This window comes from Mesocricetus auratus, unplaced genomic scaffold, assembly GCF_017639785.1.
Source record: "Mesocricetus auratus isolate SY011 unplaced genomic scaffold, BCM_Maur_2.0 Super-Scaffold_100009, whole genome shotgun sequence".
NCBI classification, from domain to species: Eukaryota; Metazoa; Chordata; class Mammalia; order Rodentia; family Cricetidae; genus Mesocricetus; species Mesocricetus auratus.
In genome coordinates this window covers 59,173,138-59,187,503 of record NW_024429193.1, presented here as the reverse complement: position 1 = coordinate 59,187,503, position 14,366 = coordinate 59,173,138, and the positions used below count along the sequence as shown (strand labels likewise).

The following is a 14,366-nucleotide window of genomic DNA, read 5'->3' as shown; positions in this document are numbered from 1 at the left end:
AAGAAGAATGTCTCCTACACCAGAGAACTTGGTGCAAAGACATGTTGTTTACTGCGATGGTGAGTGGGCACCATGGGGACTTGAAACAGGTGTTGAGATAACTTGCATGCCCAGAACTCACGCTCTGCAGAGAGGTTAAAATCTCAAGTGGCATCAGCACACAGAAGGTGCTTACTAGTCGGGACTGGACAAAGTAGATGAGAAGGAAGAGAGCCTAGAACTAACTGTCCTGCATGTTTGCTGACAGGATGTCTTAAGGAAAGGGAAAGGCTAGTATGGCAGAAAGGGTCTGTTCATGTTCGTATGTCCACTGTCCTTGCTGCCTGATTTAGGCAATGGTTTCAATATGAATGTGCACATACACCACGGTGTGCAAGCGGGCGTCAGAGGACAGCCGTGCAGTTGGTTCTCTTCTCCTCTCTACCATGCAGGAGGTGAATACGTTCAAAATACACTGTACGAAGTCTCAAAGAGTTAATAAACACATTTACGTGGTAACATAAATAAAACGGTATGCTTGTAGGAAACTTGAAAACATACTTTTAATTATGTGGAGATGTGGTGGGGGGGACAGTATGGGGATTCGAGGTGGTTGTGAGTCACCTGTCCTGAGTACTGAGAACTGAACTCTGGTTGGCTATGCTCTTAACTGCTGAGCCATCTCTCCAGTCCAGTGTAGAAAACTTTTTAGTAGATCAACTACTGACAGCTGTTGTATACAAACCTAGGAGACCTTCTGTGGTTGGAAAACAAAATAAATCACAGCCACCTACAATCCCTTGTAACCAAATACGTTTTGAGCGCTCACACCGGGGGTGACTCAGACACTAGCACGCGACAGAGCCCAGCACACAGCAGCTAAGACTCCACAGGCCTGGGTGCGCGCCCGCCCGCTGGAAAGCAAGTGCTTACATCTCTGATTGATTTGTGGGGCTGGGTAGGCATCTCCAGGGGAAGTCACTCCCCAGGTAGCTGGGGAGCTTCTGTATGGGAAGTGAGAAAAATGAAAGCCCCTGGAAGTGTGTTAAAGAAGAGAAATAAACACAGGCTCTCCCCAGAGGCTTTAATAGAAAGAGCTTCTGCCGTGGTAAATAAATAAGCGCAATCTTGAAAACGTAAATTCACACTAATTAATTGAACACTGGGTAACAGGGATGTGTAAGTTGGGTGCCCTCACCTGCACTCCAGCCGAGGTAACAAGCGACAAGAGAAGATGGTTCTGCTAAGTCAGGGGGCTGCTTCCCAAGCCAGTGTTTTTAAAATCCTCACAGTGCCTCACACGTGGTCCAGCTGCCCCTCCACCACTGAGCACCAGCCCGGCAAAGAGCTGACCTTCCTTTCCCAGCAGGACTCAAACCTGGCTTTGACACTGTGGGACATCTCATAATCGCTTGGGACCCTGAGGGAGCATTTTGCAAGGGACACCTGTTCTTTTGTGTTTGGTGAAATGACCGAGTTTTCCATGCTTTAGATATGCACGGGCGGCAAGTTCGAAGCCATCCAGGCTCATAGATCGGAGAGCCTCTTCCTCCAGCGGTGCCTGTGGGTTGCCAAGCAGTTAAGCATTGAGCCAGAAAGCTGAGAGCGGGTGTGCTCACTCACACAGAAGCGGGAAACACTCCTGTTTAGCAGGAGCCTTGGCACAGTTTTCATTATGATCCTTAGAGTGCATCTCCCTTGTAACAATATTTTCCCGTATAGTTCACTCCTATAGAAATGTTGTCTACAAACTGGGTTTTGTGCATTATTAATGATCTGCTTTAAATGTGTTATCATAAGTCTACCAACAAGGTAAGATTCTATTACTTTCCTTAAAATACGGGTTTATGACTTTTGAAAAAATTACAGAAAATTAAATACAAGAAAGGGACAGCGCCATTGAAGAACTTGTGAAATAGGATTTTTTTTCAGAAGAGATAAGTTTAAGGATCTTATAGAATAAGCAGGTTTACTGTCTTCCATGGCTCTCTTCCCCCACCCAGCCTGTTTTCCACACCCAGCTTTACATTCTTCCTAAGCCAATCCAATCGCCTGATTTCCTTGCTTAAAACTCATTTATGGTGCTGGGCGTCAAACCCTAGCCTTGTGAAGCCAATTAACTTTAGAGCAATACCCCCAAGCCCTCCTTCCTTAAAACTTTAGCTGTAAGTACAAGAGGGCCACACCAGGGTCCACGTGACCCAGCCCTTCCCTCTGAGCATGTTCCCACGTCTGCCTTCCCTCAAAGAGTCCCTGGCTGTTTGCTTTCTTCTACCGTCTTCCAGGAAGCCTCCAGTCGGTTCAAAGATCACTTTTCCTTTGAAGACACTTCCTCTCCGACCCGCTTGTTCCTTCTCTGTTTGCACTTTCTCTGCAGCAGTCACCATGCTGTATTGTAACCGATTTACACTGTGTCTTTATCTTGGAGTGAGGCAATTCTTGACACACAGTAGGTGTTCTGCCGAGTAAATAAGTCCTCCGGGTTAACGCTAACTTCCTTCTCCTTTCAGCACTTTAAAAGCTCTCAGAAAAGAGAAAAGAAATGGAACACAGCAGCCATCTTTCCCAGGGTGCCCCTGCCTGCTGGTCCCAACATCGCTGTGGAGTGTGGCTGCTTCGCTTAGCCACGCCCACCACAGTGAGCTAAACAGTATGTGGAGCGAGCCCAGGGAAGAATGGAAACATGGGAACTCTATGCTAACAATGCTAAGTGATCCCCTCCCCCCCACACTGAACTATGCTAGGGTCCCGTCTACCTGCACAGACAATACATCCCAGAAGCCAACCGTTGTTGAACTGCATTTGCAACGTTAAGAAGTGGAAATGCGGAAGGCTGGGAGAAATAGATCAACTGCTTTAAAAGCAACTTCAAACACTGATTCTGTTTTTTTGTTTTTGTTTTTTGTTTTTTTTTTTTTGGTTTTTCGAGACAGGGTTTCTCTGTATTGTTTTGGAGCCTGTCCTGGAACTCACTCGGTAGACCAGGCTGGTCTGGAACTCACAGTGATCCGCCTGTCTTTGCCTCCCGAGTGCTGGGATTAAAGGCGTGTGCCACCAACGCCCGACCCAAACACTGATTCTGTTTAAGCCGTAGCTTTAGGCTGGGATACACAGCTCAGTGGAAGTCACCTGCATAGCACGTGTGAGGCCTTGGGGTTCAACCCCTTTGCACTGTACAAGGCATTTAATTTTCTCATGCCACACCTTACATTAGATGACTACAATTATGTACTTGTTTATTTTCATTTATAGCAGCAGTCTTGTTTGATATCACATTGCTTTAGAGAAAATGATACATACTCCTTATCAGCCCCTCAAAACTGCTATGACCCACCCCACACCCTTAGTCCTGAAATAAGCTATGATTTCATTTTCTCCATTAAAACCCAAACTGTTCGGGTGGAGAACCGGTTGGGCCTTTACGACATCACTATCAATCTTTGCCACATGTAATTTCTCAAAAGTGTGGTTTTACAATAATCCTACAAAGTTAGAACTCACACCTAACCCCACCTAAACTTGGCTTATCAAAGACAGCTATGATGGGGTGTGGCGGGGATGCTGATGAGTAAGTACGAAGATTTACAAGTCTTTATAAAGAGCTCAGCATCTGAAATGGGAAACCCGACCTGCACCACTCCAACCTCTCCAGAAGGGGGCGCAAGAGAGGAACACCACATCCACCGTCCCCCAGCAGGCAGTGGCTGCCTCCCCACCTGGAGACCCGTCTCTTGCTGCCCCTCCAAGTGAACATCTGCTTTCAGAGCAACCTCCTGCTTGGGAGAGTAGCCACGGGGCCAAATTCCACTAGTGACTGCAATACTAGACTATGCTAAGGACTGCAACCGCTCCAGCCAGACTAGCTGACCGGTGTCTCTTGGGGGTTTCAGCTCACGGTCCCCGTGCTTATTGCCCCGTGCTCCACTATGTAACCCAGGGCAGAGCCATCTCATTCACTAATCATTCCTTCTCCTAGCCTCACGTTCTCTACAACATAAAATGCATTACCCAACATCAACGGAGTACATCAGGTCAGGTCACTTCTTAAACTTGCGGGTTCAGCTGCCCCATCTGTAGAGATGACCAGGACAGATTTCATAGGTCCTCTTCAAACCCAAAAGAAAGCACACCCTGAGGAGACCAGGGGACCGGCAGCGTGGACACCGCAGTGTTCACATCCACATTTTTGTCTGTTTGGGGCTCCTGTGTTACCGAGCACAGACACTACGGCTGGAGATGAAAGCAGCGCTCAGAAGCTCTCGTCAGAGCAGCATTGACGGCCAACAGACTGAAACGCTGTTGGCCGTCTCATTTGTACAGGTCTGTCTGCAGCTAACTCTACCCCTGCTGCTCCTGGCTCGGCTTCTGTCACCTAAGAACACACGCATACACACACCACCCACACTCTCACTGAACTCCAGGTGCTTCCAGCTCAAAGGAAATACACACACCTGAACAAAGTCAACTGTACAGCAATACGACAGTGAGTTCCAAGTGTAGCTTGCAGGATACACACCCATGTCAGGTCTCATGGCAGGAAGTGGACAGTCCTGAGGTAGAAAACAAGCTGATTCCTTCCGTGGGCAGTCCTGCCAACTCCACTCCACTGCCCCCAGACGGTACCGGGCCAAATTCAACACCCAACAATCGAGCGGTGACCCCTGTATCCCAGGGAAGCAAATCCCAAAGCCCCCCCACCTCCACCAGTGTCCAGTGTCCCAACGCTGGGAGAGAACCCTGATGGCCTGTCTCAGGAGCAGCTGGAACACCGGGAACGTTCTTTACAAACTCTGCATAGACTTCGTACAGCCCGCAGAAGCGGCCAGGGGCAGGCTGCAGAGGAGGCTGGGCAGAAGAGACCACACAACCAACCTTGTGGATAGTCAAAATGCAGGGTGTGTAGGTGTGGTGATATTTTACCCCAGGAAGATCCAGCAAGGGCTCAGAACTTATTTAAATAACTAAGATAAACCTTGGCCTTCCTAATTTATCTACACTGTTTTGCTGGCTCTTGTCCAGGACCCTAGTGAGGGCCACCTCTTGCTCTAGAGGGAAAGGTCAGCCGTGAGGACTAGGTTGCTCTTCTGCTATGACTGGATTTCCTGAGGACAGAGCAGGACAAACTGCCACAAGGAACAGTGGTTGACAGCAAGGTGTCTCCTTCTGAGGCGGCCCCTTCTTCCTTCCCCAACATGAGGGCTCTGGTCCCATGGCAACCACGGCGTGTGCTACTGGAAGGCACAGGAATCCGGATGCACAAAAGAGCAGTTCAGTTTTGTAAGAAACAATATATTTATTTTTCTGACACCACAGCTCTGGCAAGTGGTTTTGTACCAAATTTAATGAAGATTACACAGAACGTTTCACGCATGGGAAGAGGGAGGAAAGGGAAGGAACACAAAATTTAAAACAAAAACGAAATCCTGGATAGCTTTTAGCATTGGTTCCATTCCCACATCAATAAAATTCACTTGGGAGTTCCTAAGAAAAGGAGAACAAGAAACACGGTGGGCGGGCGAGGAAGAGCACAGCAGGGAGGGAGGCGAAGAGGAAGAGGCCAGAGGGCCTGGGAGGCTGAGGCCGGGCCTCCCTACAGTGTCCCCCAGAGAACCTGGGTATTGCAGCTGCCAAGGGGAAGAGGACAGAGGGAAGCCCAGGGTCACCAGTGGGGTCACGGGGAAGGAGGCACACTTAACCAAGGAACTGGAGGGACACAGGAGAGGAGGGGAGAGCCGTGAGGGTGAAGGGACTGGAGGGACACAGGGGAGGAGAGAACCGTGAGGGGCTTTGTATACCGGGAGACAGGCCGCGCTGAGAGCACGGGAACTGAAAAACCAATGTCCCAAGCGTCAGTATTTTAAAAAGAAAATATCCCCCCTCCCCCCACCCCTCACTGAACTTAGCTCCTTTTTTTGTGCTTTTCATTAATACTCTGCTCTGAGGTCGTAGTTTGGTTTTTCTATACACTGGAGTTGAAAGAAAATAGTCCAAGGTCTGAAGATGGATTCCCCATCCAAAGTAAACAGCCCAGCACTCCTGTTCTCCTCTTGCCCCAAAGACTGAAGTCTCTGCTAAAATCCCTTTTACAATATAGTACAGTACGTACACACACACACACACACACACACACACACACACACACACACACACACGAGAGAAAAAAAAAGCCCAAATCAAAAGTCAAAAACAGAAACGAATCCTGGGAGAAGCCAGTTCAAAGGGCGTAAACACACAAGAGAATGGTGCAACACGTGACGATGGCGATTCTCAAAGCACAGCTACAGAGTCCCCAAAGTAGGTGCCATCGTGGGATCCCCAAGTCCACAAAAATAATTTTTAAAAAATAAATCTTAAAAAAAACACACCTGTTGATTAAATGAATAATTTGTTTTCCGGTAAATCCATACATTCTCGGTTCCCTCTTCCCCGACAGCAGCCCGGGTCGCTCTTCTCCTATTGCATGACCAACAGTGAGGACTCCTGGAACTCCATCAGAGCAGCTCGCAGGGCCTGGAATCTCATGATGACAAGGATCGGCACATCCAATTGTAGCAGCTTAAAACATCATGTTTCCTGGGTTGCCAGGTCCTTGGCTAAATCCACCCATGCCCACATCTGCAGCCATGCCCCGGGGCCTCATCTGTGGCGGGATCATGATGTTCTGTTGAGGTCCCATCATGCCCTGCATGGACATCATCATGCCTGGAGAACCCACAGGCCCCGGGTGGGTATAGAGCCCAGCGGGCCCCCGATCCTTGCCAGGAATCATGCCCACAGCAGCAGCTGGATTGGTCATCAGGGCTGCCTGGCCGGGCATTGTAGATTGTGCTGGTGACATCATCCGGTGATGAGGTCCCATCATGCCTTGCTGGAGAAAGGCTGGTGGTCTCATTGGGTTGTGGCCTGGCATGGATGGAGATGTACCAAGAGGAATGTCTGGAGTTCCTACCGGCCCGGGGCCTCCCATGCCAGGTAATGCTAGTCCCATTCTAGGGGCTTGATCACTCATCATCCCCTGCATGTGTGAAAACCCAGGTCCAGGACCCTGCGGCTGTTTGCGGCCGGGGACTTCCCCTCGAGGGAAATACTGCAGTGTCTGGCTGGGCTTCTCTGAAGGGATAATGCGGGAAAGATCAAACTCAGGTATTCCGGCGGCTCCAGGTCGGATTACCTCCTGCAGATCTGGGTCTGTAAACACCGAAGGCATGCTGTTCCCCAGGACAGTGAAGGAGTCAGGAGCCCCTGGGCCTCCAGGCTTGCAAAGTGCTGCATCTGCTGTACTTTGGGGCAGGTTGCTAGGGCGACCAAGTGGGCCTTCTCCTGGGAATCCTATCCCTCCAGGGAAGTTGCCTTGTCCCCCAGTGGGGCCATTGTGAGGGAATGGAACCTGCTGAGGAGGGGATTGTACTGGAGGGAAGCCCTGGGGGAAGCCCATCCGTCCTTGAGGTACCATTGGAGGCTCCTGGGATCCATGCCCCATGATAGGATTGTGTGACATCAAGCCAGGCCCCATTGGGACCCCATGAGGAGGTATGCTGGGTCCCATGGCATTAGGAGAGGGCATCTGATTGGAGTGAGAAAGTGGCTGGGTCATTCCCATCGGGCTGAGGGTTGGCATCGGAACCACGGGGTTTGGACCTGAAATTCGAGGATTCTGTGTATTAATGCCCATTCCTAGAAAAATAAAGATATCAAAAGAATCAACTCAACCAACAGCAACTCTTAAAAATTAGAACAAATCACACTAACAAAAAATTGTGTATCAAATGTTCATTGTGCTGGGAAAATACATAATCCCCATCACCAAAAAGTTGGTAACACTCTTGGAGGCACACAGCAGTACCGGGAACAGACAACACATTATCGAGCCTTTAACTGTACGACTAAGGACAGCACAGAAGACATGCTCTCCGGGAAGATCTAAGTTAACTTTCAAATGAGCACGGTCTTCTTCACTGAAGGAAACAGTGCAGTTCTTTTTTTTTCAGTTGGAGTTTAGTAGTGTTTTGTACTGTCATCAAGATGGTATTAAAGCCCCAGGTTATTAACTGTTAAAGAAACAGTAACTTATGGACAAGGAACACTGTGGCAGACTCAGGGATATACATTTGTTCTCTATGGAATTAAAATCAAGTATGGTAGTGCTGTTGCTAGTGACACTAACAGAGCATGTCCCAACCTGGTTAATTAAGATTACTGACGAATAAACAATATGTCACCATTCCAGGTCACTTCCCATCAGCAAGGCTGGCAGGAATGAGCGGGAGGGGGGGGGTGTTACACGACGAAAGGCTAGGACTGGGATCTGAAGCTGCCTTCCCAGAAAACTGCCAGCAACTTGGAAAAGAAAGACAGTGCAGTCACAGGTTAAAAAGAGGCTCTTCGGTACTGCTGCAGCAGAACCCAAACCAAATGCACCCTTACACAAGACCACTACAAAACAGGCCACACCCACCTCTCTTCCTCACAAGCTCAGAACCAACCCCGCTGACCCAGCATCATCCCTCTGGGAGGGCATTTCAGCTTTACAGCAATTGAGAGGGCGTATTTTTCTACTTGTTAAACTTTCCCCCATGTAGGTGCTCAGGTGTTGAATGAACACTTTATGAAGTTGCTGCTTTACTCAGGAGCAGCCCCAGCTCCGGGTCTTACCTGGCATATTATTCATTGATGGCAAGTTGGGTGAACGAGCTGGAGGGGAGTCATCATCAGAGCTGGCCACAGTCTTGATGGCATCGTGGTACAGTGGAGTGGAACTGGGCATTGCAAACTTGGACATTCTCGACATCATAATTGAGAGTGGGTTCTGGGAGAGGGTTGGCTCTGGAGGCATGGTGTAAGGTGTGCTTGAGGGAAGACTTCCTGGGATGTTTACAGAGGCAGGCTGGCTGGCTGTAGGAGGTGGGGGGCCTCCTAAGAGAACAAAGGAGAATAAGGCATAAGTAGACAAGGCATTAGATGCTTCCTGAAAGGCGCTGGGCACCACAGCTATGACCCAGCAAGGCTGAGAACAAGACGGATGAACAGGGCAGTGTTAGAGCCACGAGGATCAGCAGTCTTCCAATCAAGCTCTGTGTGCAGAGGGAGACCACAGCATGATGGAGAGGTGACAGAGCAGCAGTTGTGAGGACAAACATGCCAGGAAAGTGCCAGAAATATTAGTCAAGCTTGGGGGAAACACAGCTTACAGACAACTATTTCAGGAAGGGTGTGAAAGAAGTGGATTTCTTCCCCTGACCAATCGCAATTTAGAATTCGACTCAGGAATTAGCATGCCAAGAAGACAGGATTGTACTGTAACCTCAGGGACTAACCTCTGCACTCTGCACAAACTCTTGATTCATTTCCACCACAACCATGTCTGAGGTGGCTGACCGTTCCACCCAACTGTGCTAGTGAACTGCTACCCCACAGAGAGATGTTTTAGCTTGCTAGGGTAAATCGCCTGCCTTATTCTGATTCTAGTGTTTCTCAAGTGGAGATGGCACCAACCTAGTCGTTAACACCCCAGGGTTACCTCACGGACCTCCTCTGTCCCATCTGGCAAACTATCATCATCAGCCGGATTCTTTCCCATGAAGGAAACACTGTAACAAACTGTAGCTGATGTGTGACCAAAGCAGTTCACCAAGAACATTTGGCAGTTGATACATACTTACAGGATCTTCCCAGGTCTTAGAGCAACACCCCTCACTCTGATTGGGCTTATATTCATTCTTTTGATTGGACAGTAAGTCCCTGAAAGGAGTGGTTCCGGTACTTTAGGAAGCCACATTTAACCTGGGCTAGCATTCTATTTCACCATCATGCATTCATGCGCAAATGTAAATTATTCAGGGAACTAAAACGTTTACTGTTTTCTTGCCTCTCGACTGTCCCTAATATACACTCTTTGCCAGGAATGGATGTCTGTGAATAACTCTATGGAAGTATTGACAATCATGTACCTTACAACAAATTTTGACAAAGGCCATACTATCTTTGACTATACAATCAAGACCTATGTTTTCTTAAAACACAAACTTGGGTTCTAGCAGCCTCCAGCTACAAGGGTTAGGATGTAAGCACACTCACCTGACTCTACACTTCCCAGCATGGCTGGGGAGGCCATGGTGAGGGGCGCTTTGTGGTTTGGAGGGATCCCAGGACTCTGAAGGGGAGGTTTTGGAGAGGAGGTCCATCCAGGGGACGGGGCAGGAAGCGATGGAGACTTGAGGTGAACAGGCGAAGCAGCAGCAGACCCCAAGACAGGAGGGGACTTAATGGAAGCAGCAGCAGCTGGGCCTGCCAGCATGCCTGCCAGCTGTGACGGAGTCTGAGGGGACTTGAGGTTGCCCGAGGGTGAGCCCAGCATTGGAGACTGGACTTGGTGCATCGTAGGAGACTTCAGGGGGTTCATACCCGGGGAATGCACCTGGCTGCCTGCCACAGATATATCCAAAGGCTTCCGCCCCAGGCCACGCTGAGCTGGAGGAGCTGTGTTGAGGCTAGTGGGGTTACTGGAAGGGTTGAGAGGTAGTGGTGGCATGTGACTGAGTCGGCTGTTAGTCCTTTGGTCGGGCCCAATTGGTTCTCTGAGATTCCGCAAGCCACTGTTGCTGCCTGGACCCTGAGACATGGGAAGGAATGGCCTGGGGCCCACACCATACTCCTGCGGAGGGTGCTCACCAAATGGCAGGGGCACCATTTTCTGCTGGGCAGGCAGCATGTCTGAGCTACCAGGGCGTAATTTCATCATCTCCTCAGGGCCTGCCCCAGCCTCTCTCATCTTCTGAGGTATCATCTGAGAGCTGGATCCCATGCTGACGTTTAGAGTGACATCTCCCTTCATCCCACCAGGTACCATCCCGAACTCAAGTTCCCTACCAGGGCCTATCTGTGGAGGCATTCCTTTTGGAAAGTCACCCCTGGAAGGGCTCAGAGGGCCCTCGACTGGTATCCGAGGGAAAATGGGGTTACTCCCAGGCTCCATGTGGCGCTGGGAGCCTGGGATCATCCTGTTCATCTCCATGCCAGGCCTGATGGCCTCCATGCTCATCCCTGGTGGGAGAGCCAGCTGCTTCTCTGCTAGTTGCTGTTGAAACATCTCTTCAGACAGGCCTTGGGGGTTTGGGAACCGTTCCCCTCGGCCAGGACCACTGAAGACACCCTGGCTAGGAGGGAAATTTCGACCATCTGGGATTTTTGGCACATCATCTGGCCAACTGACTCCAGAAAGACCTGGTCTGGATGCCGGGTTGGGCACATTCGGCCCCTCCATTTCAGAATTCATCATCCCTGCAAACCCAGGGAGGCGCATCTGGCTCCCTGGCATGTTGGGGTGGGGAGCCATGCCCCTTGGGGGAAGAGAATGTGAAATGTTGATACCATCAGGAAATGGCTCGGCCCCAGGGGCCCAGCCTTCACTAGGGGCCATCTGGTATGGAGGGGGAGGCCCTCGGACCACTCCCCTGGGCCCATGCTGATGGACCATCATGTCCTGGAGTGAGCACTGCTGGACAACCACCTGTTCCTGCTTCCTCCTCTTCTCTTCGTAAAACTCCTGCTGTAGCTTCAGCCATGCTATCTGCTCAGGGGTCATATGGTCCAGGTGATCCGGTCCGATGGGCCCAGGCTGGGAGTTCATAGAGGGTGGAACCATTTCATCTGGAGAAAAGGGCACATCTCTATGTCCTTGAGGGCCAAATGGAGCTCCCACATCTGTCCGGGGCCCAGGTCCCTTACCTAGGCTTTGGGATTGAGACATCATGGCCTGAATTGGCCCTTCTGGTTTTTTCTGAGGTCCATCTAAAACCCCAGTGTTTGGCTGGGGACCCCCTGTTTGTCCTGCTGTGAATTCTTTCTCATCAGGGAAAAGCATACGCTGGATATCTCGCAGAGTTTGTAAGGAGCGTTCCCGGTGTTCCAGCTGCTCCTGAGACAGGCCATCAGGGTTCTCTCCCAGCGTTGGGGGCTCACCACTGGACACTGGTGGAGGTGGGGGGGCTTTGGGATCTGCTGAAGAGCTATTGCTCCCCTGGGAGACAGGGGTCACCGCTCGATTGTTGGGTGTTGAATTTGGCCCGGTACCGTCTGGGGGCAGTGGAGTGGAGCTGGCAGGACTGCCCACAGAAGGAATCAGCTTGTTTTCTACCCCAGGACTGTCCCGGTCCAGGGAACGTGGGGCTGCAGCAGGCTTGGGTGCTGGTGCCTGAATGGGCGGAGTTGGCTGCAGTCTGGCATTCTGAGAAGAGTTCTGGTCCTGGTTAGTGGGCGCTGGAGGCTGCTGGGGCAGAGATTTTGGATCACTCCGAAGAGTGGGTACCTGTGTGTTCTGAAGACAAATAAGATGCTCTGTGTCATATAATGGTGAACTGAACAATTAAAGAAATAAGAGATAAAAGCTGTGTCCCAGTGACATAAATCCATACTGATACCGCCTTTCAAACTGTTCATAGATAACCCATTTTTGGACATGGAAACATATTTTTTGTTGTTGTTTATTTATCTATTTTTATTTTCTTTTGTCTTTTTCTTAAGCCTTATGTTAAATAGCACCCTCTTTCCCTTCCTGAAGATTAGGCTTTGATACTCATACATGTGCCAGGCAAGAGCTACTCTAAGGAATACCTTTGAGTACCTATCCTGAGGGACAGATTTGAGATCACGTGCCTACCGTGTGCTTTTGACTTAGGGAATGACACCTTTCCCCTTTTCCATGGTTGTATAGACTTCTCGCCATCAATCAAAAGGTCTGATGTTTCCAACAGAAAGAGAAAGTAAAAGACACTGTGGCTTTGGGCTCAAGCTCCATGTCCACATCTCCTCTGGCAGAGTGACTACCAACTTACTTCCTCCTTGAGTTTCCACGGGCTTGGTGATCACTGATTCCATATTTGTTAAGTTTGTATATTGGCTGTAATAAGATAATGTGCAGGCAGGAAGTGTCTGTGGGGACACCTGAGACTATCTCGCTCAGTGTCTCTGGATCTGTTTTTTCCAATCAACAGGTTGGATTACTGCTTATCATTTATTGAGGACCACTGCTATACTACATCCTAGTAAAAGCATGCTCACTGACAACATGCACACTGTGTTTGGAAGATGTCCATTTTCTTGTTCAACTGAGCTGGAATGCATGCCTGTGTGCAAATATGTGCATGAATCTTCATGTGTATCTACGCATATGAACAGTTTATGTTTCATACATAAGTGCATGTTTACAAGTGTCTATTTGTGATCTGAATATGTATGTCTCTGAATGATCAAAAGCATACATATTCCATGCCTGTGATTCCTCAGGGGAGGTCACCTTTGCTTAGCTGCTATTTCAGGTTTGGCTTTGCTGGCCAGTTTTGATGAGTTTGCTGTAGGCGTGTACTGGCTTCATAAAGCAACTACAGCAGAGGAGACCATTCAGTCTTTACCAGTCCTTCTTCAACTTCTATTTCACTGACGTTTTAGTACCACATAAGGTGGAGGTGACAATTGTATTAGGAGCTGTGTAAGTCAGTAAAGCAGTAGACTGCACTGCAATCCACCCAGTGCACTCCAGGACAAGGGGATGTTACCCATCTTCCGCCACTAAGTAGTAGAGGGGCATGGGGAGTGTGAAGCAGCTTTTCTGAGCTTAGGAAAGCCCAGCGGCTGCTGCACCCTGGAGATGGAGTCCTCTTCCATACACAAACTAGATAAGAAGCCAAGCCATCTATTCTATCTTGAATTATAACTGATCACTTACTGTCATTCAACTTTTTTTCATGGGATTGGACTCTATGCTCTTTGAAAGCAGGGACTGTGTCTAGAACATTTAAATTTCCACCTAACCCCAGGATCTGGTACAGTGCCTCTTCACAACAAATAGGTTTTGACTTCACATGGAAATCTATGTGACTACAAGAAACACTGCATATTTTCTCTAGTGTAGTTTATACTGGGTGCTTAAGATCCAGGTAGGAAACAGATTTACTATGATTTTGAAACTATCAAGCAATTAAAAAGCACTTGGCTCAGTGGTTAAGAGTTCTTGTTCTTGGAAAGGACCTGGGTTCGATTCCCAGTATCCACATGGTAGAAGAGACTAGTCATATGATATGCATAAGAGCCTACAGTTAAATATTCAGAATGCTGCTTGGCCCACCAACTTAATTTACCACCTCTTTTCAGGCATTGCAGAACTTCGATGCCATTTATTGCAATTCTAAACAACATACCAGGGTTGCTGTGCTTCTCTCTGTCTTGCTGTTGGAGATGTTCTGGATATGGAAAGAGACGATAGTTTCGACCTGGCCCTTCAGTACAGCTTCCGCAGCCCTGCAAAGGTGAAAGAGACATCACACTAGCACTTGCTTCTGTTCTGTGAGCTGCATGTGGTTCTAGACACGCCAACCCTGGACTGGGCTTCCAAG

The 14,366-nt window shown here is 49.1% G+C and overlaps 1 protein-coding gene across 6 annotated transcripts in view; it reads right to left on the bottom strand.

Moving 5' to 3' along the window:
- Positions 1-5,252: 5,252 nt before the first annotated feature.
- The window catches only part of Bcl9 (BCL9 transcription coactivator), an 86,007-nt gene continuing 76,893 nt past the window's right edge, over positions 5,253-14,366 (bottom strand). For 5 of the 6 annotated variants that reach the window (XM_013123810.3, XM_013123814.3, XM_005084227.4 and 2 more), the window contains 4 exons: positions 14,172-14,271; positions 10,054-12,292; positions 8,632-8,892; positions 5,253-7,653 (listed from right to left, as the gene is read on the bottom strand). In XM_013123810.3, coding sequence (XP_012979264.1) covers positions 6,536-7,653; positions 8,632-8,892; positions 10,054-12,292; positions 14,172-14,271 — 3,718 coding nt within the window. In that variant the 3' untranslated portion in view covers positions 5,253-6,535. The remainder of the gene's footprint in view (positions 7,654-8,631; positions 8,893-10,053; positions 12,293-14,171; positions 14,272-14,366) is intronic. The other variant, XM_013123813.3, reaches the window with a different exon arrangement.